Source organism: Carassius gibelio, chromosome B1 (assembly GCF_023724105.1).
Source record: "Carassius gibelio isolate Cgi1373 ecotype wild population from Czech Republic chromosome B1, carGib1.2-hapl.c, whole genome shotgun sequence".
Lineage (NCBI taxonomy): Eukaryota > Metazoa > Chordata > Actinopteri > Cypriniformes > Cyprinidae > Carassius > Carassius gibelio.
The window spans coordinates 17973351-18000567 of NC_068396.1; the positions used below are offsets into that span (position 1 = coordinate 17973351).

The 27217-nt window shown below is 35.7% G+C and overlaps 1 protein-coding gene and 1 long non-coding RNA gene across 6 annotated transcripts in view; both read right to left on the reverse strand.

Annotated features, from left to right (window-relative positions):
* Positions 1-27217, reverse strand: part of LOC127949647 (radixin) — a 233372-nt gene that overhangs the window by 30358 nt on the left and 175797 nt on the right. For all 5 annotated transcript variants that reach the window (XR_008152403.1, XM_052547087.1, XM_052547089.1 and 2 more), the window contains one exon: positions 916-1008. Coding sequence is in view for 4 of the 5 variants with exons in the window: in XM_052547087.1 (XP_052403047.1) it covers positions 916-1008 (93 nt within the window). In the remaining variant the exon portion in view is untranslated. The remainder of the gene's footprint in view (positions 1-915; positions 1009-27217) is intronic.
* LOC127949670 (uncharacterized) lies at positions 19562-26986 on the reverse strand. The gene is made up of 2 exons (XR_008152404.1): positions 20848-26986; positions 19562-20086 (listed from the first exon to the last, which is right to left on the reverse strand). It is a non-coding gene; the product is annotated as an uncharacterized LOC127949670 (long non-coding RNA).

Sequence of the window (27217 nt, forward strand, 5' to 3'; positions counted from 1 at the left end):
ATCTAGATAAACTGAATACAGACCAAAGATAACCTGTTAGATTTACCCAAAACAAATTCTATCTTATGTTTAACCACTAAAGAGACATCAGAGCTAGCGGCACATATCAGAAGGTCTAGTCGAGATGAGAGTGCTCTAGGCAGATATAGGAGGACTGAGCTGCTGATTTCGTGGAGCTCACAGTCTCCAAGATCGGCGAAAAACATTTTTAAATAGGCGCTGTCTTTTTAAATAAACCACAGATTTGAGTTTTAAACAACTACATTCTCGCCGGAAATACTTTTAAAATTACATTTTATAACACAATAACAGTAATATTTTGAAAACTATCCAAATAAATGGTGGTTGAACTCAACCAATCAGGATGTTTAGCGCCCAAGTCCCGCCCCTGAAAGTTCCAGAACTTTTAAAAAGTACTACCTCGCCAGCAGGGACTTTCTGAGGGGCATTACCATGAACTTTATTTAGTTCCTGGCTCCTGCGGTGGAAACACACCGAGTACCAGGCCAAAGTCCCTATTTCCTGGGTAAAGTTTCTGTGGTGGAAACGGGGCAGTAGATAAATGGGTGCGTATTAGAACAAGCCGTTTTAGGGAGGTGTGAACGAGTGTAAACTTTTATAAAGAATATGTTTTTGGATTTGAGACTTTAGTGATTGCAACCTAACAGAACTTTTTTATTCACCAAGAACTTGAAACACTCCAAAGAGAAAGGAAAATTTGAAATTGCATCATATGACCCCTTTAAACCATACACCCCCAAGAATCAATTTGGTTGTCAGATCTGGATTGTAAATCCCCTTAATTGGTGACTTTTGCAATAGCTTGCAGGAGCACTCCATGATAAATTATTTCACCACGTGGACAATTTGCATCAACTATATGAAGTATGTATAAAAAGAATATATGTATCTTACTTTATGTTGCCATTCTGTTGCCTCCTCTTCCTTTTTCCTCTTGGCATCCTCCAGCAGGGCAATTTTGGCAGTAAATTCTCCCAACTCAGCAGCCTGCAAAAACCAAGCAGAGCACCGTTAGAGCACCCCCAACTGCTGACCATTTCAGTACAAGTCCAATGAACGGTAGGTGGACAACCAGAATGGGTAATACTGCCGCGTGTACCACCACCGCAGGGACGCGGCATTAACTGCAAGTCAGTCATGTGTGTGTCTTGTATCTGCTTTGTTTATTATTATTATTATTAGGGCCCGAGCACCGAGGTGCGAGGACCCTCTTGTATCTGCTTTGTTTATTATTATTAGGGCCCGAGCACCGAGGTGCGAGGACCCTCTTGTATCTGCTTTGTTTATTAGGGCTCAAGCCTGGAGGGCGAGAGCCCTATTGTTTTCCTTATTATTAGGGCCCGAGCCAATGGGCGCAGGGCCCTATTGTTCCCCTAAGGATTATTCTTATTATTAGGGCCCGAGCCAATGGGCGCAGGGCCCTATTGTTCCCCTAAGGATTCTTCTTATTATTAGGGCCCGAGCCAATGGGCGCAGGGCCCTATTGTTCCCCTAAGGATTATTCTTATTATTAGGGCTCAAGCCCAAAGGGCGAGAGGCCTATTGTTTTCCTTAGGATTATTTTTTATTATTATTATTATTATTATTATTATTATTTTTTTCCAACGTCTCGGGGGCTTTTGGGGCCCTTAACGTGCTTAAAAAGTCTTGAAAATTGGCACACAGATTGGAACCTGCGGCCATTAGGGCCGGGCAGAGACTGATACACGGGCGTGGCACAGGGGCTCTACAGCGCCCCCTGGAATATGGAGGGCCATATATCATACATTCTTGCTCGTAGACGTATGAAACTCGGTACACATATAAATCTCATCAATCCAAACAACTTTTGTATTGCATATCATAGGCTCCGCCCAACAGGAAGTTGGCTATTTAGGGTTTAGTATTCAAATTTTTCGTCAAAGTTGTGGGGGCTTTTGGGGTCCTTAACATACTCAAAAACTCTTGAAAATTTGCGCACACTTTGGAATCTGTGGCCTTTAGGAGCCTGCAGAGGCTGGGACCCGGGCGTGGCACAGGGGCTCTACGGCGCCCCCTGGAACACAGTCAGAAATGTTGATGTATAGCTCACACATACTTGCACATATTCATATGAAACTCAGTACACATATAGATCTCATCGTGCCAAACAACTTTCGTATTGCATGTCATAGGCTCCGCCCATCAGGAAGTCAGCTATTTAGAGTTATGTAAAAAGCGCATGCTCTGGAATTTGAAATACTTGTCATAGGTTTTTTTCTCGATTGCCGCCAAACTCGGTCAACATGATCTCAAGACACTGGGGATTAAAAATTGCCAGGGGATTTTTGATATCTCGAACGGTTTGCTCGTGGCGAGGCGTTGAAATTATGGCGAGAAATGAGAAACAGGAAGTGTCTAATACCGTCCACATACATTTCCTGATTTTAATCAAACTTCATCAGATTATTCGTTGTATGATGTCGATCGCATATATGTGACTATTAGGAGTCAAAGTTATAGCGCCACCAACTGGCAGAAGGAAGTGTGTCATTTTCAAAATGATTTGAATTCAGCATCTTATTATTACTCGATTTGCTTCAAACTTCATCAGAATAATGTTAAAACACAGCCGATATAAATCTGCAAGGGGGATATTGATATCTAAAAAATTGTTGGCGTGGCAACATGTCAAACTGGAATACTTCTCAGGTGATTTTGAGGCAAATAACATACTTAGAATTTCACAAAACTCTGAACACACATCAGTATTTCTGATAGGAACTTAAATTGTGAATGGATTTTGGATAGCTTGAATGGTTTTGCCGTGGTGATTTTTTTAAATGACCTTACAAAGGGAATCATTATTGTATTTTTAAATTGCAGCTTCCAAACACGTCAAAGAATTTTTTCATACAGATGAAAAAGTCATTCTGAGGAAATATGCATAGTTTAACGACTTTACAACACTGTATGGATAACAGAAAATTAAAAAACTGTCAGACATCTCATCTCACTCTGTCCCTCTGTTTGAGTATATGTGCTTCAGACTTCCATTGTCTGAGAGAAATAGCGCCCCTACAGGTTCAATTCCCGAACTTTTACTTTCACTTTTAAATCGGTTAAAAATACAAATAAATACTTAGATTTAATTCACACTGACAAGCTAAACCAACATATCTGATTATTACCGGTTCAGGGCTCATGGATAAATTATTTCTGGCCAGAGATACGTGAGAAATAGGAGAGATGAATCACCGCTGTGATCACGAGCGTCTGGAGTAAAGAGCTCAGAGAAAACGAATTTATTCCTGTTTTAAAGTTTTTAAAAATAAATTATTACAGCGATATCACACAATCAACCAATTAGAACACACCAAGAGCTAAATTCAGATGTTTTTGAACTGTTTGTGTGAAAATGAAATATTTGTGGCTGCCTATCTGAAATCACGCCTCCGATCAGCGCGTACAGTGTCCAGCTCAAAACAAACGAATTTATTCTTGTTTAAGAGCTTTTTTAAATAAAATATTACCACAAATGCACACAATAAACCCATTGTAGCACTACAAGAGCTAAATGCAGGTGTTTGTGACCCGTTTAAGTGTGCAAGACTATTTGAAAGCGCGACTGGCAGAATAACATATCTCTTGAGCTGCAGGTTTCTGTCTTTCGTCGTACGAACGAACACATCACGGACAAGATTATTTCAAAATACATAATAGCTTGGCGAATATAAACGAAAACAGCCACGTGAACATAAACTGGATCTACTGGATTTGAATATTAAAGTGACCACATTTACCACTTGCTTCTGTCTTCAATTTTAATCTATATAAAAAAGGAAACTCATTCGACTTGGCTGCTTTTTTAATGTGTGCGTATTTATTTATTTACCTTTTTATACATTTTGTATAATTTCATAGTTTGTGTATTACAATTATAAAAACAAAAATAAATTTAGCCACTCACATAGAAATAGCTTAGGCCTTAACCTTTTTCTGACAGTTTTAGGGATTTTTAAAAATCCTAAAAAAAACTTATTTGTGCTGCAAATAATAATTTCAAACTCATTTGATACTGACCTATGACATCCTGTGACATTATATTTATTTGAATTTACATAATCTCATAGATGTAACAGTAAATCTGTTCAGCTCACAGATCAATACTAAGCTGTAATGCAAGCAGAACTTTCACAAATGCTTATGAGTCATTTAAGGATTTGATAACACTGTAAAATAATGTCTAATTTGTTAACATTAGCAAATTCATTGATAACACTTTATAATAACTGCACTCATTAGTAAATAGTCAGTTCATGCTTTATAAAGCCTTGTCCCAATATTAATAGTCAGTAGTAAGCAGTTTATAAATACAGCTATAAATAGCTTGTCCTTGGTTTATAAGCACATTTATTAAAAAGGAGAGTAAAGGGTCAGTTATCTTCCTATGAAAAATAAAAGATAAAAATAAACAAACAACAACAACACAGATTGATACAGAACTCAGAAATTTTATTCTGGATTTATGATAAAATCAGCCTGTAAATAAATTCATACTCCTCCTCATACTACTCCATACTCCTTTTTCAACATGATGCCAATATACTGAGATGTTAAATTGTGAATGGGTTTAGGATAGCTTAAATGGTGTTGCCATAGAGATTTATTAAAGTAACATAAAAAATACAATAGTTATTTTACTATATCTTTAAAATTTTTCATTCTAACTCTTCATAATTTTTTATATAAGTAGAAGTCCTCATTTGAAGGAAGCACAGTAAGTTTCATAGCTTTATCATTTTCAAGAGCCAGCATAAAATTAAAACTATCATAACTTATAAATCAAGCTTGCAATTCTTAGTACCTATAATGGCCACCAGAGGGAGCTATAGGATTACTTTTAAATAATTATTGGAGAAACGAGTATGATTTAAATAATTTATAGAAATCTTTCAAATAAAATAATATGTATTTTAGGAATTTTACTGATAAAATGACCCTCACTTAATTAGAATAACAAGCTGAAGTATTGTGAACTGTATATTAAGAATAATTCTTTATAGGCTTTATGGACAGATACGTTTTAAGTGACTCTTGAAGGTTCAGCACCACATCCTCTTTTACCACTGTTTAAAGAATTAATCTTACAGAACAGGTGTGAATGAATTTTGGATAGCTTGAATGGTTTTGTCGTGGTGATTTTTTGAAATAATAGTAAAAAAGGAACCAGTAAAAAAAAGTGCAGCTTCTAAACACTTCAAAAAAAATGTACACATAGAAGACAAGTCATTCTGAGGAAATATGCATAGTTTCATGACTATACAACATTATATGGATGACAGAAAATTAAAAAACATACATCTGATGTCACTCTGTCCCTCTGTCACTGTGTGTGTGTGTTTGTGTGTGTTTTAAGTGAATTAGGTGTGAAACTATCAGTGAGCATTTAGTCTCCAGCGCCAACATTTTACAGAACTGCCACTTTCCTGGAGTCTCAGAATTACAATGTGTCAGGTTCTGAGAGATCTAAGATTCCAAAAAAATATTTAATTAGAATACCACGAAGTATTGTGAAATACTATATATTAAGACTTTATATATAGGCTTAATGAACAGATTAGACTGACTCGTGAAGGACCAGCACCACCTCCTCTTGTTTGATGGTTTGAGGAATATATCTTCCAGAATCCGGGATTAAGATTTAGGAGCTCATTTTTATTCCACCTCCTTTCCTGAAAGTCTGTCTTGCAGAATTGACTAAAAATTAATCTTCACATTATTTCCTAATTCTTTTGCTATTCTTTTGTCAGTTCTTCTTGACCTGTTTTTCTCTTCCAGCTTTCCTGGACTATTGTATAGCACTCATAAATGATTAAATAAAAAATAATGGTAGTTATTAAGATTGATATGGTTTGGAATTGGTAAAATGTGCTTGGAAAAAAATCACAATAAAACAATGTTTTAATGTTTAAGTTTGGAATATTAACTGACATGAATGAATGCTATATAAATATTGTTCATGTTAACATAATGTTTATAAATGAAATCTTATTGTAAAGTGTTACTAAAGTTATATATATATATATATATATATATATTGTTCTGTGAATGTGATTTTAAAGTCTAGATGATTCGGATTAACCCTTTAACTGCCATATCAAGTTCAAGTTCAAGTTCAAGTTCAATTTATTTGTATAGCGCATTTACAACAGCCTCCTGGCTGACCAAAGTGCTTTAACATAAGAGCAAGAATATTACACATACATAAAAATAGACCAGACAAAAAATTTAAAACCACCCATTTCAAAATGTAGCATAACACAGTAGTCAGTACACTAAGGAAAATAAAAAAGTTTTTAGCAAAGATTTAAAAATAGACAAGGAAGGGGCCAGTCTGATCTCTAAAGGCAGGGTATTCCAGATTCGTGGCCCAGCCACTGCAAATGCACGCTCCCCTCTACGCTCCCCTCTATCCTTTAAAACCTCACTGCCAGAGGGATATTGTGAATGCATGTGCCCGCTGGGCACAGTTTACCTGATGCCACCGGGGTGGTGATGGCATTGGTGGCTTGAGCCCGCCATCGCTGCTTGCAGCTATATTTTTTTTTTTTTTTAACCTTCCGGGGGTTTTTGGGGGCCTTAACATACTCAAAAACTCTTGAAAATTGGCATACACATTGGAACCTGCGGCCATCAGGTCGCCGCAGAGACTGGAACCCGGGCGTGGCACAGAGGCTCTACAGCGCCCCCTGGAACACCGGCAGAAAATCCTGAACCATAGCTCACATATACTTGCATGTATTTATATGAAACTCAGTACACTTATAGATCTCATTGAGCCGAACAACTTTCACACTCTATGTCATAGGCTCTGCCCAACAGGAAGTCAGCTATTCAGGGCTGTTTAAAAAAAGTATGCTCTGGAATTTGAAATACTCCTCTGAGGTTTTCCACCCGTTCGCCACAAAACTTGGTGAACATGATCTCAAGACATTGGGGATGAAAAATTGCGAGGGGATTTTTGATATCTCGAACGGTTTACCCATGGCGTGGCGTTTAAATTAGGGCAAAAAATTTGAAACAGGAAATGCCTAATAACATCCACATACAGTACCTGTGTTAGATCAAACTTCATCGGTTTGTTCGAAGTATGATACCGATCGTATATATGTGACTATTAATCTGAATCATCTAGACTTTAAAATCACATTCACAGAACAATATATAAATACATACATATACATATATATATATATATATATATATATATATATATATATATATATATATATATACACACATATATATATATATATATATATATATATATATATATATATATATATATATTTAGTAACACTTTACAATAAGATTTCATTTATAAACATTATGTTAACATGAACAATATTTATATAGCATTCATTCATGTCAGTTAATATTCCAAACTTAAACATTAAAACATTGTTTTATTGTGATTTTTTTTCCAAGCACATTTTACCAATTCCAAACCATATCAATCTTAATAACTACCATTATTTTTTATTTAATCATTTATGAGTGCTATACAATAGTCCAGGAAAGCTGGAAGAGAAAAACTCCTTATATTCATGTGTGCAGAATTATTAGGCATGTTTTCTTTTACAGATGAAATGCGCTAAAAAAGAGTTTTAACTCAAACTGTTTTAACTCAAAGTCGAAAATTATGAAATACCCATGAGAAATATCAAACACAAATGCAATACAGAAATGGATAAGTTAAGACTTGACCATTGTACAAAAATGCTGACTGGGTCAAGAAGAACTGACAAAAATAATTGCAAAATAATTAGGAATTAATGTGAAGATTAATTTTTAGTCAATTCTGCAAGACAGACTTTCAGGAAAGGAGGTGGAATAAAAATGAGCTCCTAAATCTTAATCCCGGATTCAGGAAAATATATTCCTCAAACCATCAGACAAGAGGAGGTGGTGCTGGTCCTTCACGAGTCACTCTAATCTGTTCAGAAAGCCTATATATAAAGTCTTAATATATAGTATTTCACAATACTTCATGGTATTCTAATTAAATCATTTTTTGGAATCTTAGATCTCTCAGAACCTGACACATTGTAAGTCTGAGACTCCAGGAAAGTGTCAGTTCTGTAAAATGTTGGCCCTGGAGACTAAATGCTCCCTGATAGTTTCACACCTAATTCACTTAACACACACACACACACACACACACACACACACATTACCCACAGTGACAGAGGGACATCAGATGTATGATAGTTTTTTAATTTTCTATCATCCATATAGTGTTGTATAGTCATGAAACTATGCATATTTCCTCAGAATGACTTGTCTTCTATGTGTACATTTTTTTGAAGTGTTTAGAAGCTGCACTTTAAAAAAATAAAAGACATTTACTGGTTACTTTTTTACTGTTATTTCAAAAAATCACCACGACAAAACCATTCAAGCTATTCAAAATTCATCCGCACCTGTACTGTAAGATACATTCTTTAAACAGTGGTAAAAGAGGATGTGGTGCTGAACCTTCAAGAGTCACTCAAAACTTATCTGTCCATAAAGCCTATAAAGAATTATTCTTAATATACAGTATTTCACAATACTTCAGCTTGTTATTCTAATTAAGTGAGGGTCATTTTATCAGTAAAATACATAAAATTCATATTATTTTTCTTTGAAAGATTTCTATAAATGATTTAAATCATACTTGTTTCTACAATAATTATTTAAAAGTAATCCTATAGCTCCGCCTGGTGGCCATTATTGGTACTAAGAATTGCAAGCTTGATTTATATGTTATGATAGTTTTAATTTTATGCTGGCTCTTGAAAATGATAAAGCTATGAAACTTACTGTGCTTCCTTCAAATGATGACTTCTACGTATATAAAAAATTATGAAGAGTTGGAATTAAAAATTTTAAAGATATAGTAAAATAACTATTGTATTTTTTTATGTTACTTTAATAAATCGCTATGACCACACCATTTAAGGTATCCTAAACCCATTCGAAATTTAACACCTTCAGTGTATGGCTTCATGTTAAAACAGTTTGGTGTGAACTACTTGTGTCTTCTTGGAGGAGAATGAATTCATTTACAGGCTGATTTTATCATAAATCCACAATAACATTTCTGAGTTCTGTATCAATCTGTGTTGTTGTTTGTTTATTTTTATTTTTTATTTTTCATAGGAAGATAAATGACCCTTTACTCTCATTTTTAATAAATGTGCTTATAAACCAAGAACAAGCTATTTATAGCTATATTTATAAACTGCTTACTACTGACTATTAATATTGGGACAAGGCTTTATAAAGCATGAACTGACTATTTACTAATGAGTGCAGTTATTATAAAGTGTTATCAATGCATCTGCTAATGTTAACAAATTAGACATTATTCTACAGTGTTATCAAATCCCTTAAATGAATTGTAAGTGTTTTGTAATGATTTTATTGACCTACAAGCATTTGTGAAAGTTCTGCTTGCATTACAGCTTAGTCTTGATCTGTGAGCTGAACAGATTTACTGTTACATCCATGAGATTATGTCAATTCAAATAAATATCATGTCACAGGATGTCAGAGGTCAGTATCAAATTAGTTTGAAATTATTATTTGCGGCACACAAACTTTTTTTATGTTATCTATACAGTGTTGTAAAGTCATGAAACTATGCATATTTACTCAGAATAACTTTTTTTCTGTATGAAAAAAGGTTTTGAAGTGTTTGGAATTTAAAAATGCAGGAAAATTAATAATTCCATTTTTACTGTCATTTAAAAAAAATCACCACGACAAAACCATCCAAGCTATCCAAAACCCATTCACAATTTAAGTTCCTCAATGTTTTTTCAACAAGTAGACCAAGTTTGGTGTGTATAGTGTTCCTCTCCTCTGAGCAGTATGCATTAATTCACAGCTAAATGTAAAAAACAATCCACATTCAAATCAAAATAGCCGACTTCCTGTTGGTCGTAGCTGATGACTGTGAATTAGAAAGTTGTCCGTCTTGATAAGAACAATTTTTGTACTGAGTTTGGTGTCTGTAGCTAAAACTAACCCCCCCACTTTTGACAAAAGGTGGCGCTATAGAGTGCCTCTTCCACGCCCTCTTATGAACTTTTGCCAGTGTCTAGCAGTCACTAATACTGATATGTGTTCTGAGTTTGATGAAATTCTAAGCATGTTATATGCCTCAAAATCACCTGAGAAGTATTCCAGTTTGACATGTTGCCACGGCAACAATATTTTTAGATATCAATATCCCCCCAGCAGATTTATATCGGCTGTCTTTTAACATTATTCTGATGAAGTTTGAAGCAAATCGAGTAAAAATAAGATGCTGAATTCAAAGCATTTTGAAAATGACACACTTCCTGCTGCCAGTTGGTGGCGCTATAACTTTGACTCCTAATAGTCACATATATGCGATCGACATCATACAATGCATAATCTGATGAAGTTTGATTAAAATTAGGAAATGTATGTGGATGGTATTAGACACTTCCTGTTTCTCAATTCTAGCCATAAATTCAACGCCTCGCTACGAGCAAACCGTTCGAGATATCAAAAATCCCCTGGCAATTTTTCATCCCCAATGTTTTGAGATCATGTTGACCGAGTTTGGTGGCAATCGAGTAAAAAACCTATGACAAGTATATCAAATTCCAGAGCATGCGCTTTTTACATAACTCTAAATAGCTGACTTCCTGTTGGGCGGAGCCTATGACATGCAATACGCAAGTTGTTCGGCACAATGAGATCTATATGTGTACTGAGTTTCATATGAATATGTGCAAGTATGTGTGAGCTATACATCAACATTTATGACTGTGTTCCAGGGGGCGCCGTAGAGCCCCTGTGCCACGCCCGGGTCCCAGCCTCTGCAGGCTCCTAAAGGGCACAGATTCCAAAATGTGTGCAAATTTTCAAGAGTTTTTGAGTATGTTAGGGACCCCAAAAGCCCCCACAACTTTGACCAAAAATATGAATAATAAACCCTAAATAGCTAACTTCCTGTTGGGCGGAGCCTATGACATGCAGTACGAAAGTTGAGCCCTCCAGGCTTGAGCCCTAATAATAATAATAATAATAAAAAATAATCCTAAGGAAAACAATAGGCCTCTCGCCCTTTGGGCTTGAGCCCTAATAATCCTAAGGAAAACAATAGGCCTCTCGCCCTTTGGGCTTGAGCCCTAATAAACAAAGCAGATACAAGAGGGTCCTCGCACCTCGGTGCTCGGGCCCTAAATACAGTTTTGGTGCTCTTTAAGGGGCCGTTCACATAACGTGCCTAAAAACGCGTGGAAAGCGCTAGGCGTACCGCTTTCTGATTTTTTTCCAAAACCCTTGGGGATCTTGCGCTCCTGAGGCTTCTGCCGTTGCTAAGCAATCATGAGCTGTTCTCTCCATGAAGACGCCTAAATTTCAGCAAAGGATAAATGAATTTGCAGCACTAAAAATCACTTGCAGTAGCTCTGTTACTAAATTTATTTAAAAATGGCTATCCATATACAGCTATGATCAGCTGTTCCTTCATCTTGGCTGAGCTTTCAACGTTGGTACTGGAAAGGATGAAGCTTATTGGTTGGTTCTTGTCACATGACCTGCGGTGCGCTTGCGGGATTCTGAAAAGTTGAGATGTTTTTAACTCGATGCGGTGCGGGCGCGCCTGGAAAAAAACGAGTGCGTCGCTTCCATTATGAGCACACATGCATACCACGCGCCTACATTTGAAATAACGAGCTTGAGCTCACAAAAGACGCGACATGTGAACGGCCCCTAATGCGGCAGGCGCGATCGCGAGTAGTGCCTCAGTTCAAGCAGCAAGTGAACTTATCATACCTTGCTCTTTACTACTAGAGTACATAATGAACATGAATTAACATCAAACGGTAGGCTATTTTATAAGAGATTCTACAGTACAAAGCTTTCAAACTGCGGAAAACGTGTAAAGCTTGTAAACATTGCAACGTAATATTACCTCAAAAGTGTAACCTTTTGGTGTCCATAAGCTCATCAGTCAGCTAGAAAAATAACTAAAAAGAGAAGCATTTTGCTATATTTATGAGCTATTGAATTTTAATATTTTTACTTAATCTGTTGTCTACATGATTCAACTCCTCCTATAAAATTTTATTTTACTAATTAAGAAAAACAGACTGAAAGTGTGAAAGACTTCAAGTTGGAAAAGACATTTAGCTCCCACTTTAAGTGAACCTTCATTCCCAGGTCATCTACAAGATGGATTAAAATGCTGATAAAGTCAAGAAAAGATGAGACATAAACACGTCAGTATGATTAAAAAGTTAAAATGTAAAATAAATAATTTAAATAAAACACATAAAACATGTTTATTCTGTGGCAACTAAAAAAATCATTTGGCACCTAAGTTTTTTTCTTATAGGAGCCTATGGCTCCTTACTCGATTTTTTAGTTTGGAGCCCTGAAATAGGTGTTTATTCTTTAAGAAAATAAGGTACAGAATAAGGAACAATTCAAATATTTGTAATGATAATATATTTGTAATAATATAGCCTATATCTGCCTGCAGTTAAAAAGTTATCATATTTGTTTTGCTTCTCCCATTTATGTAGGCTACAATTCTTCATAAAAAAATAAAAAAATAAATACAAATGAAAAAAACATTTATATAGGCTACAATTATTCTAAAAAATAAATGAAATAAAAATACATAATGGTAAATTTTACCATTATAAAATATTGGGGTAGTAATTTGAGGTGAAAATACTGTGAAATTACAAATGACATGGAATTTTAAAGCATAACAAGGTCTATGAAACGTTAGTCAAAGTATTTTGTAAAACAATGGCACTTATAGTTTTGAATGAAAATATTTCAACCATATAGCCTGTGAATAAATAAAATGCATACTTTTGAATGAAAGAAAACTTACAGTTGCTTCTGGTGTTTGGATTTGTACTTCATTATAATGAGCTCCAAGTTTAAGAATAGCATACACTAGGTTTTTTTCTTCTTCTCTATTCTCTTCTTCTCTAACAGCATTAATTTACAATGAAATACACCTTACTTCAGGTAGGATAAATGTTTTCCTGCCTTGTTAAATGTTGGGCTCATGATCAATAAGTTGGATTCACCTCAAACTGATTTTGTAAAATCAAACCACGGATGGTGAAGCTGGGTTAGTTAGCGCGAGTCGCTCTCTGTGAAGCGGGAGCAGCTGACGGAGGACTCCAATTGGTCTTAAAGCCTTCCTCAAACGCCTCAATCACATTTAACAATGATTAATTATCAACTGATAATTTTTTATTATTATGGTCTGGTGAAAATAATAATATGGGCTGCGAGAAAATAATGATTAAAAATAGTAGGGCTGCTGTGAGTGCAGGAATGTTTCAACCTAGTAACTTGACAAAACACTATTCCTCACTGCCATAAAACAGACTGAAATCAGTTCAGCTGGTTATAGTTCTTTATAAATTATGGGGGTTGAAATAAATGTGTGACTCTCTTGGTCTTTCATATGGACAGTGTCTTATGAGGGTTTCAAACTTCCAGAGCAGGTTTTAGGCAAAGTAGGGCAACTGCATAGTCATGTTGGTTTTAGGACAACTTTAAAGAAAAGTTTTGATCCACTTCAAATGTCAACTACTGTATAGCGCAATATAGTTTATTAGTTATTATACCTTAATTTCTGAGTAAGTTGCCTTATTTAAAGATGCAAACTGTTGCGTACATTTTTTGTTGTTGTGTCCATACAATATTTTTCTCTCAGAATGTAGCCTATTCATTACCAATATATTGAAGCATATCTTTATGTTTTTCTAAATCCCAAACAGAGTCCAGACATTACTAAAGTATCCGTCTATGAACATATTTTATAGGCTATTTTAGATTTGGGAAATACACATGCGTTACAAACGTGACAAAAAAAAAAAAACAACAGTTTATGGAGACATTATATTTTGATAGTTTTTTTTTTTTGTATTTATAATGCACAAACCAGAGGCAAAAATGTCTGCAGAGAAGGGTTGGCCAATCTCAAAAAATATCAAAAATATAAATTTTATAATATTTTTTTTTTTTTTTACATTTTGTGTTTCAGAGGAAAAAAGATTAAGGCATCTCTCCATTACACAAAGCACAGGCAGAAGATACCATTTTTTTTCAGAACTGATCCTATCCGATACCGAAAATTCTGAATATCTGCCAATACCATTAAGGCATCTCTCCATTACACAAAGCACAGGCAGAAGATACCATTTTTTTTCAGAACTGATCCTATCCGATACCGAAAATTCTGAATATCTGCCAATACCATTCCAATCCGATACCAGTCATACTCAGTTTTTTTTAAACAATGTAGAATTTCTATACTTCTCTGTGTTGACCTGATCACCATGCTTTTTTCAGCAAAAACGTCAGCAATGGTTTATTTGTGTTAACATAGACACACTGAACAGCAGGGCCGCGGGAAGTAATTTTGAACAGGGGGTGCTGTGAATTTTTTTTTTTTTTCTTTACAAAAAACCTATGAGCCAATAGGCCTATTTAAAATACATTTTAAAAATATATACATTGAGATTTACTACTTTATTGTCATATACACTTCAGTGCACAGCCAGCCAGGGTCTGAAACACACATACATCAGTTCTCAGATATGCGCAATGCGCTATTAATCTGAAGCAGAAGCAGAATCAGAAATAATAGTTTAAATAATAGTTTAATAATCGAAAAAAACGAAATAATTACTTTCATTACAATTTCAGATAGCCTATACATACATGCAACTCATTTAGATACAACAAATAATATTACAACAAAATATAATATTGATCAAACTTCACAATAACGCTAAAACAATGCAATCGATTTGGTCAGCTGGCTTGAGTCACTGCACGTTTATGTCACACGCAACTCTATTAACTCCAAAATCTTTTTACGCACACCACAAGGAAATAATCTCTGACTATTTAAGCAATTTGTTTATTGAACAGTTCTCCACATCCATTACGCAAAGAACACACGCACAGTATAAAGCTTTCTGTCTCCATCTCCAACCTTTTTACACAAACCACAAGGAATCTCCGACTATTTAATATGGCTGGGTAAAAAATAGATTTTTCGATTAATCGTTTTTTAAAATGTGGTCGATTCAAAATCGATTCTCAAAGGCCATGAATCGATTTTTTTTCCCGTATTTATTTCCCCATACATTGAACGTAAGATTAGCGTTAATCTAATTACAAATCTTCTCCACTAGATGTCACCCTCTTATGTGCCTTGTGCGATGTTACCAACGAACCTATCATTCATTCATTCAGTTTAAAGCAGTGGTTCCATTTTCTGCAATGTGCGTCAGTTCTTGCTCCCGTTCGCGTCTTACAGACTGCATCTTAAAGCCTCTTATACTTTCTGCGTCCTCGAGTCCGCTATGGACCGCTATGCAGGCTTGATGTAAACATCGCCATCGGAGAGTGTGTACCGAGGCTCTGAGCAGACGACCGCGCGGACAGGTGCGCGTGGTCAGTTGTCTTCAAAAGCACAATTCCACATGTTCAGGCAGTGTGAAGAAGCCCATTGCCAATCGAACCAATCGGGCCGGGCTCGGGCTTGTGCGGTAAATGAGCGGTCATGTAATGTTTCGATTAGCGCGAGAAATATGCGAAAATGTACGCTGAGTAGTTGAAACGGAGGCTTGCTTCTGACGATTACGTTTTGGTAGCACCAGCAACTAAAGCAAAGCCTGAGGTGTGGAAAAGTTTTGACCTTGTTTATAATGAGAATAATGAGTGAATAATGACGCACCATCAGTGAGCGCAGGAGCGCGCTGAAGACATCTACAGTGGATTCAATCATTTTCCTCCACATAAACACTTAGGCCTTACCTAATCTTGGTGAGTAAATGTTTTTCAAATAATAACTAAATATTACTTGAGTCTTAAATGCATAATGTAGACAGAGTAGGTTATATAAGCTAATGTTGGCATTATTATTTTATTATGCCAGCTGCTATGGCGAAGCAAATCCGGCAGAGCCTTTATCTTAATTCATTTCGTTATTGCCAAATACCCATCTTAATTTATAATTTATCTTAATGAAATTTTTTAAGAAAGACTTGTTTTTATTGGTGCGTTGGCCTATTTATATGCTAAATGAGCCTATACCTTAGGGCTATTTATAGAGTGCTGAGATGTTACGATGTTACAGAGGACTTATTTTATTTATTTGTTCAAACTTCCAAGTGGCCTATTACGTTAGTCATGTATAAATTATGTTAAACTATGTATAAATGACTCATTCCTGACAAAAGGCAAAAGATCTGTGTGCTGCGTACATTTGAATAATGTCGGGTTGTAAATGGGTTCGGGCTCTTAAAAAGCTGTCAATCAAAATGTACGTGTCGGCTCGGGACATGTCGGGCTTATCTTTTAAGGCCCGATTACATCTCTAATAGAAAATCGAATCGAGAATCGAAATAGAATCGATTTGAGAGCTTGTGAATCGAAATCGAATCGATCTGGAACATCTGAATCGATACCCAGCCCTACTATTTAAACGTTATTTAACAGTTCTCCACAACCATTACACAAAGAACACACGAACGAAATAATACTCTCCATCCCCACCACCTTAAAAAAATACTATAGTGTACTACTTACAATTGCTTGGCTAGTCAAAGCTGATCCCACACTTGTTGCCAAAAAAAAAAATAAAAGTTACAAGCGCGTTACAAATATTTTAATAGGCCTACATTTTTTTTTATCTCCCTCTCGTCACTAGGGGGTGCTGCAGCACCCCCAGCACCCCCACTTCCCGCGGCCATGCTGAACAGCGTCAATAAGGATTTATAGACCAAAGATTCTGTGAGGAAATATGGATATATTTACTGATGTTTACTTCATATTTCTTAAGATGAATCGTCATTTCTATTCATTTTCCACTGATTTACGCGATCTGATGATAAACAGCCTCTCCCAGCGCTGTCTCTGTGTGTTTGCTCCTCAGTACTGGTGTGTGTGTGTGTCAGACAAACTCTGATTGGTCCTTCGCCTTGTCAATCTTTAGAGTGTCATAAACGGACACCCCCACACTGTGTCACATGCTTCCTGTACACTTCCTGGTAGTTATCTGGTCATAACAACACTGAAACACCTCTGTACACAGGAAATATGCGAATATTAAACCCAAGATTACAATAGTATAGCTTGGTATGATATTTTCTTGAGATATGGGGAATTTTTATTAAAAAATGTGAAAATGTACATCTGAAATGCTAACTTGGGCAGCGATGTAAAAGGATATAAATATAATTTTTACAACAGTAAATGACCTTGATCGCAAAAGGAAGTTATTACAAACACTAAATCGGGGTTTAAAGTGAGTTTTGAGAAAAAGTGTAGTAATAATTTCATAAATTGTCTGATGTAGCTTGATGCTAACGTTAGCTCTAATGCTACTAATAGCAGGTGCATTTCTTCTTCATAATGCATTTCTGTCACAATAATTCACGTAAGGTAGTAAGAAAATGTTCTGTTGTATTTTTATATTAAGACTTTTGATAAATAAGAGCTAAATGCATACTGAAACTGAAGTGAGATAGCAGCTTGGTGGCTCTGTAAAGCTTAAAAATACCACAACAAAGGCTAATAAAAGTGGAATAAAAGCAAAAGAATAATGATAAAAGAATAATGCGGATAATGTGTCATACCTGGCGGAGGTGTGAAAGACTTGTTTGGTGAGAACAATAGAACCATGAATCGGGAGTTTTCAGAGACAAAAACACAGACAAAGCACACAGTGTTTACATGTGAGATCTTACAGAGATGACAAGTGCCATAAATCAATCAAATTAGCCTTCTCTAAAAACACACATGACACGGCCTTAGAAAATATTTCATGAAATTCACAGTTTTACAGATTAGATTATGAAATTTTCATATGAAGCTTTGGTAGACTTGTGGCTTTAGCTACAGTGTTTTAAACTCATATCCTACATCAACAATTTTTTATACATTTAAAAATTACGTTTTTAATATTTTTATTTTTGTTTTTATGTTTGAGCTTATATATCTCTATTATCATAAGAGTCTGGGTGATTCTGATCCCTGAACAGCACACTTTGAAGTGTCAGCTTTGTGAACAAATATTGATTATGTATCTAGTCAGAAAAAATCATGAGCAGAGAATTTTTATTTTGGGTATGTCATTTCTGTCTCCATGCCAAAAAATGGGGGGTGAGTGGTAAGGGGTTAATCCTTTAGAACCTAAAGCTAAAATCGGCCGTTTTTCACTCATTTTGTTTTTTTGAGTATACAATTATAAAATAATGTGGTATCAAGTGAAAGTAGTCATTTTTTCAGAAAATTATAGACTTTCAGGGAATTACAGTTATTGTATATTATTTTGTGTAATGAGTTAGTCAGTTAGTGTAATGAGCCATTTGTTGTACTACAGTTCTCCAGGTGTTTTTGGATCCTTCAATCCAGTCATTTAAATGTGGTGCTCTGGCACTTCCATGGGTTGCTCCTTTTGCATCATATGCAACTCTGTGAAAGGTCTTGAGTATCACTCTAAGGTACAGGCAGATGATCGCATCTCTCTCGGCCTGCCATCCAGGGGAACACCTGTGAGCGGAGCAGCTAGCAGCTCCTGAAAGTTTTGCCGTGTCATGAGCTTATCATGGTGGATGGCACACAGCTCTTTGCGTAAAATGAAGCTGTTGGTCACTGCAATGTCCAGGAAGTGCTGGAAAATGGTCACATACGACTTGTTTTATGGGGCACCGACTTTGTTCTGAGCATCTTGTTGGAGGTGTCAAGTCCCCCTATGGGCTAGGTGCACAAGATGGCGCCGGTGAGCTTCAGCGACGCGAGTGTGTGCGTACTTATTTCCGGTCTTGCGACGCTCGCATTGACTGTATTGGAAACTTGCACACGGATCTTGGCTAGGTGTATATAATTAATGATTTTCAAATTTAACAGCCGATAGTGGTATATCAAAAACATGGGGAAACATCCTCCCTATATTTTGCGTACCTCTGTGTGGAAATTCATCAAGATACAACGCGGAGATTGCTTTATTCTTCTGTTGATTATGCGGATCAGCATCAGGTCAGGTCCACAGGGATTTCTTCTTTCAAACACAAACCATTCAAATATGCAATACTTTTCATTTTGAAGAGTTTTGTTCTGTTATGTAAGATAAATGTTTCTGACTGTCAAACAAGACGCACAGAGATTTCTGATAAAGCATGTTTTATTAACTTTATTTGATAACATAATTTATAACTAACTGTACAATTAAACATAATATAATTATGGTATGTTGGCATTAAATAAAAGATCGCTGTTTGCATTCATGTGTGTTTTTATTTGTTTTGTGAAAGATCTGTAGCATAAATCATTATCTGTCTATGTATATTGTTATTGTTTTGCATTAATTATCAGATTAAACATATTAAAATTAGTCACGTATTTTTTAATGTGTAAAATAATAAAATATGTTGTGAAAATGAAACAGACTGATGTATGTGTACAATTGAGAAATAGATATTTCTGAAGATAAATCGCAGACCACGTCTCACGAGGTAAATATTTAATATAAAAATAATAATAATAATGCAAACATTTTCGAGAAATAAGTAATTTGTACATTTACATATTTGGTAAGATAAAATACATTATATAGCTGTGTATACACGCCATGAGTTCAACTTTCATTTCGTGAACAGTAGTGAACATTAGTGTATTTAATTCATTCACCGGACCCAAACATACACAAGTTTCAAATCCACTGGCTCAGTTAACATTTGTAGTATAGTGATAATAGCAGTGTACATCTTATTTGCATATGAAGTGATATTATAAATCCTGTAAACATATAGAAGGTAATATTTGGACTTCTCCAGTTTTCTGCACTGACTTTAAGCACAACCGGAAATATCTACGCACACACTCGCAAGACCGGAAATCCAAGATGGCGGAGATATGCAACTAGCCCATTGTACAGCTACAGCTGTGACCACGGCCCCGGCCCTTATGAGATGGTGTTGTGTTCGATTTAGATGGCCTATTTGCTTCTTCGTAGATAACTAGAGAAGCCACACTAAAAAAAAAAAAAAGCAGCATGTGTTACAAACTCACTATAGATGTACATAAAAATACTTTTCATTATGAAGCAATTTATTAGTAAGAAAAAATGTGTAAAAATAATATAAATATATAATAAATAAATAACTATAATACAATAAAATAATAAATATAAAACCTTCAGTTACTTACATTTGCATGCACACAATCACACACACATACATGCACCTACACACACACAAACAAATATACAGATATAGACATAAATGCATGCATGCACAAAGTCACGCAGGCACATAAACACACACATTTGCATACACATCAGAGACTGTATAAGATACACATGCACACGTACACAAACAGATACATATACACACAAACACACAGATATAGGACTACACATGCACACATTAGCAGTAGCACACACAAACACACACATAAACGAATGCACACATGCATGCACTTACACAAACATACATATACACATACATGCACACATTCGCATACACACATGCACCTTTACTTACACACACACTCAGATAGTGAGAGAGAGATGTCCATGCACTTACATACACACAGAAAAGTATGTATGCATGCACACGCACCCATACAGATAACGCTAACGTTACATGAGCAAATATGAATGCATGCATGCACATACGCGCTTGCACATATAAGTGTGTGAAACAGTGTTTTTTTCGAACAGAAACACTGAGACTGACTATTTTATTCATTTCTCATCGATTCATCAGAAAGAAACAAATAAGTTTCACTTACCAATCCACGACTGGATCAAAACCAGCAGCATACACCTCCTCAAGGTCTGAATACAGACTCTGGGTCCGATGAATCATGTTCAGCCTCTTCCCAGGTGTCATCAGAGATCAAATAAATCACCTCCTCTCGTGTAAAACCTTTTTTCGCCATGTTTGTATTCGTTTTTGTTTATATTTCACACTCTCAAACTGTCAAACCTGCTGCGCTCCGTATCCCCTGCTTCAAATCCGCCCTCCCCCCTCTCCCCGAAAGTTGCTGTGATTTGCTGCTAGAAAGCATGCAGTTACCGTATTAAGCTGTATATTGTCTTAAAGTGCAAGCTGTCTTCTATCAGACACAATTTGATTGTTTTTCATAGTGCAAACGGTTGCTGAGTTATGAAAACATTAATACTGCATGGTAAATTGAGTCGGCGCCGACACGTTCGGTTTTAAAGGGTTAAACACAATCTACTACATATAACTTCATATAACTACTACATAAGTAGTAGTCTACATAAACTTCATTTTAATGTAAAATAAATGTAAAATATGTAATCATAATCTATAACAAAAATACTAGGTAAATGAGGTTAGTGGATAATTCAGCAGCAAAAGACACACTAGATTCTAGAAAAATCATGGGTGCACAACAGTGATGCGCGGGTTGATCCAAAATGAGCGGGTGCCTGCGGTCACCCGTGGTCGCCTGCGGTCACCCATGGTCACCCGTGGTTACGAATCATCCAAAAATATTTTTAATGATATTTGGGTCACGGTCGGTCGGGTCGTTTGAAATAAAGATGACAATTAAACCTTTGTAATTTATATAGTACTAGACACAATTTTGAATAGGCTGAATAACTGGAGCGATTATAGAAAGACCACCTGTCCCGCTTTATGTTGTACTGTACAGCAATTTTACCCTTTGTCCCACCTCACGCAAATTGAGCATCTGTCCTGCTTTTTCATTCGACCCTGCCTAATAAATACACGGATACGTCCATAGGCGTAATGCTAACTTATGTCCAATAGTTCAGAGGAGAGCAATGAAAGCGTTAGTTGAAAGGCTTAGCCATACGTCAGTCAAACTGTTGACTGGTGCATGAATGCTTCCTCAACAATCTCAAATTGGAGAGCACATACAAGTGCGCGCTGTTCGGTCAGGTTAAGCAGCCATGGCCAGTGTGGCCACGAAAAAGAGAAGACGCACTTTTAATAGCGAATGGACAGCAACATACTCTTGGTTAAGACCTGTACATGGCGAAGCAGAGAGAGTAGATTTTCTGTGGGACATGGTGGAGAATACGACGTGAGTGACATGGTGCATGTGCGTACCAGAGAAAAAAAGCACATCATCAAGAAACATGCAAATCAGTGCAATCGTTTTTCAATAAACCAAATGACCCACAGGCTGACAAAGTTTGGGCAGCAGAAGTGACGAGCATTTATCATGCCGTACATCACACACATTCATATCGTTTTACCGACTGCAGTAACAAGTTAGCCCCAGTCATTGTTCCAGATTCTGAAACGGCTAAGAAAAAAGCTGTAGAAACTTTGGGTGATATTTTGGGTCAGGTAGTGTCTTAATCTTTTAGTCGGTGGGTTTAAAAAGAAATTTAGCAATATATTACAGAAAGCTTGAAATGTCTACTTTTAAACTAAAATATTCAAACCAAAATAAATAGGCTACTCTCTGATAATCTAATCCATATGAAATGTGCATTTCTCTCTGGCGTTCATGGCGAGTCTGCATCGTCAACTTCATTATTTGCAGTGACACAAAAAACACCAGTTTATTACTAAACAATTACATGTCTCCTTGCTAATTTAGAAATTCATAATCATTACTTTAACCGGTTCTTTGTGGCAAGCCTTATGTGTGCGGTCATAACGCTTATTATCCTGTAGGCTATTATCTATTTAAGTAATTAAATTAATATAAAGGGGTGACACATTTACTACTTTTAAAAAATGCAGGTCAGGAAGCGGGTTGGGTACAATATTTTCTTTTTCTTTTTTTCGGTCTGAGTTGCGGGCGGGTTAGTTGAAAACATTGGTCGGGTGCGGGTTGTTTATACATTGACCCGCACATCACTGGTGCACAACAATTCAATAAAATCTAGTGAAATATTTTATTTACAAATAGTCTAAAGTCTAAAATCTGGTAAAATGTTACACATTGTTCTTTGTATTGTTGTAAAAAACATTCATGAAAAAAACAAGTATATACATCTATATAGAAATGTAAAAGATGTATCTTTTAAACTTATAGAACAGCAATAAAGGCAGCAACATATGATAGATAGGACAGAACAATTTTAAAACATACAAGACTAAAAATAATCTTGGCACAGAAAAGTATTATAATACTAAAGGCGCCCATATAGAGTGGCACAGATCGCTTATGCGCATCCCATGTGCAGAACGATGAGCTTTAAACAACACAGAGTCACAGTGTGCAGGCTGCTCAACCTGCACAACACAAATGCTGCTCTGCTCGTGCTCATCTTCAGTTCTCTCATCACAGCAGTTCAGTCAGTGTACCGTTTCAGTAAATTAATTACTCCGGGATATTGGTTAATTTAGACTCAGAGAGAGTGTCAGCCACGTTATAAAAAGTGAATAATTCAAGTAATTTGTGGATTAATGATTACTGGAGACACAAACCGGTTCAAAGGATTCAGTCCAATTTGGTGAACTGGTTCAACCGGTTCACTAAGAAGAACCGGTTAAATAGAAAGATTTGTTCGCGAACTGGACATCACTAGTACAAAAGGGAAGAGCTATTGATACGTAATGTATTAAATTTGTGTGTTAGTTTATTGAGCCTTCTCTTTGAACAGTTTTAATTCTCAGTTACTGTGTGCTCTTGAAGAGAGTTTGATCATTTTGAATGTAGTAACTGAATGCAACACACAGTTTGATTGCTGAATGGAGGATGACAGACAGCCGCAGCGGAAAGAAGAGTTTGTGTGAACTGAATTTAATGAATTCAATATTAATTTATACCTTAAATTGAACCATGGAAACATTTGGTGCTTCATGTTTTTGTGCCTTTTGTGGGGCTCAACAATGACACAATAGTTTTATATCAGTTTGGATCGGTCTCGTCTGACGATACCCGATCCACAGAAAATACCAGTATCGGAGCCAATACCGATTCTGAGTATCGGATCGATGCATCCCTACTTACTAACACCTCTTTTAGCAGCAACCTAGTTTTCCTAGGAGGTCTCCCATTCAGGTACTGACCAGGCTCAGTCCTGATTAGCTTTAGTGATCAACCAGTCTAGGGCTGCAGGGTGATATGACTGCTGGTTGATGGAAGAAGCAGATAGTATGGTTTGGGGGAAGAAAAAACATACCCTGTGTGTCTCAATGTTCATACTATCTAGTGCTGGGCGGTAGTGTTGTCAAAAGACCCGGTATTTCGGTACCAAGTCGGTACTAAAAAAAATTTTATGTGACGGTACCAGGTTTCTTTAAGTACCGGTAGTACCGAGGTCCCGTTCAAACACGGTTCAGCGCTATGATTTCTGCGAAACAGAAAACGAGGACGGAATCTCAAAATCCAGTCATGAAAATGAAACTTACATTTTAATATGGACAGTCATGGTATTTGTCAAATTTAGCATAAATTAATCAAATCAAATCTCCATATGGACCAATATCTGTAAATGTTAAGCCACAAAAGTTGTTTAAAATATGAATCTGTGTTCTGCGCGTCTCTGTGTGAATTAATGAATGGCAGAGACGTGCAGGTTTGTTTACTACATAGACTGAAGCGCATTTCGCTTGCATTAATTTCAGCATCTGAGCTTCAGAGTTCTCTCTCCATCAAGCGATCTGAACTTTTCAGCAGTGTTAATTTCGATGACTAAATATTTTCGTCATTATTTTCGTCACGAATATATTTTTGCGGACGAAAACGAAACGAAAACTAAAATAGAAGGCACTGATGGAGACTAAAACTATGACTAAATTGATTAACATTATCGTCAACGAATAAAGGACGAGACGAAAATAGACTGTGACGAAAATCAAATCAGCAGACGGGAGAGATGCGAGGAATGAACAAAAGAACCGGCAAAACATAACAGGCGAGACTGCATGAGAGAAGAGAACCAATCCGAGCCTGACTTATTGAGACGTGAAGCGAAGGTTTTCAGTTTTTAAATGAGCTCCCGGGAAGACGGCATTCGAAGAGGTGATATCTAAAAAAGCGACAAAATGTCCACAGCTCACTTCACGTTTGACGACGAACAAAACAAAACAACTGTAAAGCACGCGGAGCGCTCATTTGTGGCAAGAACACAACCGATTTGAAAAGACATTTACAGACGAGCCACCCGGACATTTTCTCAAATGTAATTTCACAACGATGTTCTTTTGTTTATTGAGCTAAGCAAAATTGGAATAGTGCAGTGCGTAGATGTTGTAGCATTAAATATTACGAACTGAAAAGTACTGTAAAATAGCCCCTTCTTCAAGTTAGATGAGAGCACAATACTAATACGTAATATCATGATAAATACACTTGATTAATACTAATGTTTAGTATATTTTATAATGTTCTACTTGTTGACAATATCACAAATATTTCTATATTAGTCATGAGAAACATGAATGTTCACATCCTATCATTATACATACAAATCTAGCAATATTGTAGTATTTAAAACATACAATATTGCTAGACAAATGAATACCTTATGAAATCTTGTTACTTTTTTTTATCCACCTAGCTGCCAACTTATTGAATATTTACTTTAAATGTATGCACTTATTGTTCAGCTCAGCTGTAAGCTTTAAGGTCCTGGACCTAACGTTATTTTTCTTTTATTTATGGTCAATTGGCAGCTAGTTATTGTTTACATTATCATGACAGTGTTTGTTGCTGCATAAAAGCTTTTGAATCGAAATAAAGACACAGTTGTGTTGAAATAAAGTTGAAGTAAAGTTGTGTTTTATATATTTTGGTTAAGTTTGTTTCCTATACCAGCTGTAAAAAATTGTCTAGTAAATCTGTTATTGATTTTAGTCTTATTTTAGTCGACTAAAATACCAAGCAATTTTAGTCGACTAAAATAAGACTAAAATTAAAACAAATCAGATGACTAAAACTTGACTAAAACTAAAAAGAATTATAGTCAAAAGACTAAGACTAAAACTAAATTAAAATTTCGTGTCAAAATTAACACTGCTTTTCAGTTCATCTCAATGGACGCACAGCGCACTTGTATTTGATGCTCTCACCGCACGATTCACTGCCGCTTTACTGATAGCGCAGTTTCTCACACATGCAAAGAGAGAGAGAGCGAGAGTCTTACCACGCTGAATCGACACGCTAGATGTAAACTATTCTTTGTTGTTTTCTCCTGTCAAAATAATGGAATTCATTTAGAATTATTCATATTCATTTTCGAGCAAGCAGAAGACATACCGGTTTCTACAGTAGTGGGCGGAGCTAATGCGCAAATGGCAATTTCATTGGCTGGTGCTGAATATTACCGTCCCTGTTTTGATTTCAGCAAATCAGTTTGATCGAACGCAGACAACGTGATTAATATTCATGAACCCAGCAGCTCATCAATTCATAGTGCATTGTATATACATTAGTATGATAGTAGAATTAGTAGTAGTTTTATCTTTTAATAATAATGAATATGATCTATTACTATTTTTTTTACAGAAACCCTCAATGACCAAAAATATCTTAAGCATAACCACCAATCTTCAGTTCAGTTAAAATGACAAATATGCATTCATTAGGCCTAAAAGTTAATTTTTACATAAAGGCATTTGTGCTAGAAATATTACTATTATTTAGTAAAATGTATGTGATACTGCTACAACTGTTGAAAAAAAAATTTAAAACTTCATTTTTTAAAGAAATAAATCACAATATTTCTTCCATGTTTTAATTTTAATAGCAAATCCCATTTATTTACCAAAAATAAAATGTGTTTAAATTTCATAAATTAAAAGACAAATTAAATTTGGGTGAAACTTGTTTACTGTTGGTACCGAGGTATTAATTTGTAATATACCACCATATTTAATTACTCAACATTATGCTGCGCCGCGGCCGTACGAGACTGTTTCAGAGTTGTTTATATTTATGTTTATATTTATTATAATATATATATATATATATATATATATATATATATATATATATATATATATATATATATATATATATATATATATATGTATATATATATATATATGTATATATATATATATATATATATATATATATTAGGGCTGTCACAATATTAGATTTTTCATATCCTGGTTATTGTGGCCATAAGAATTCACGATGTCGATATATCGTGATATCTATAGAAACCTTGGGGTGGGGAAGATATCAGTCAAATTAT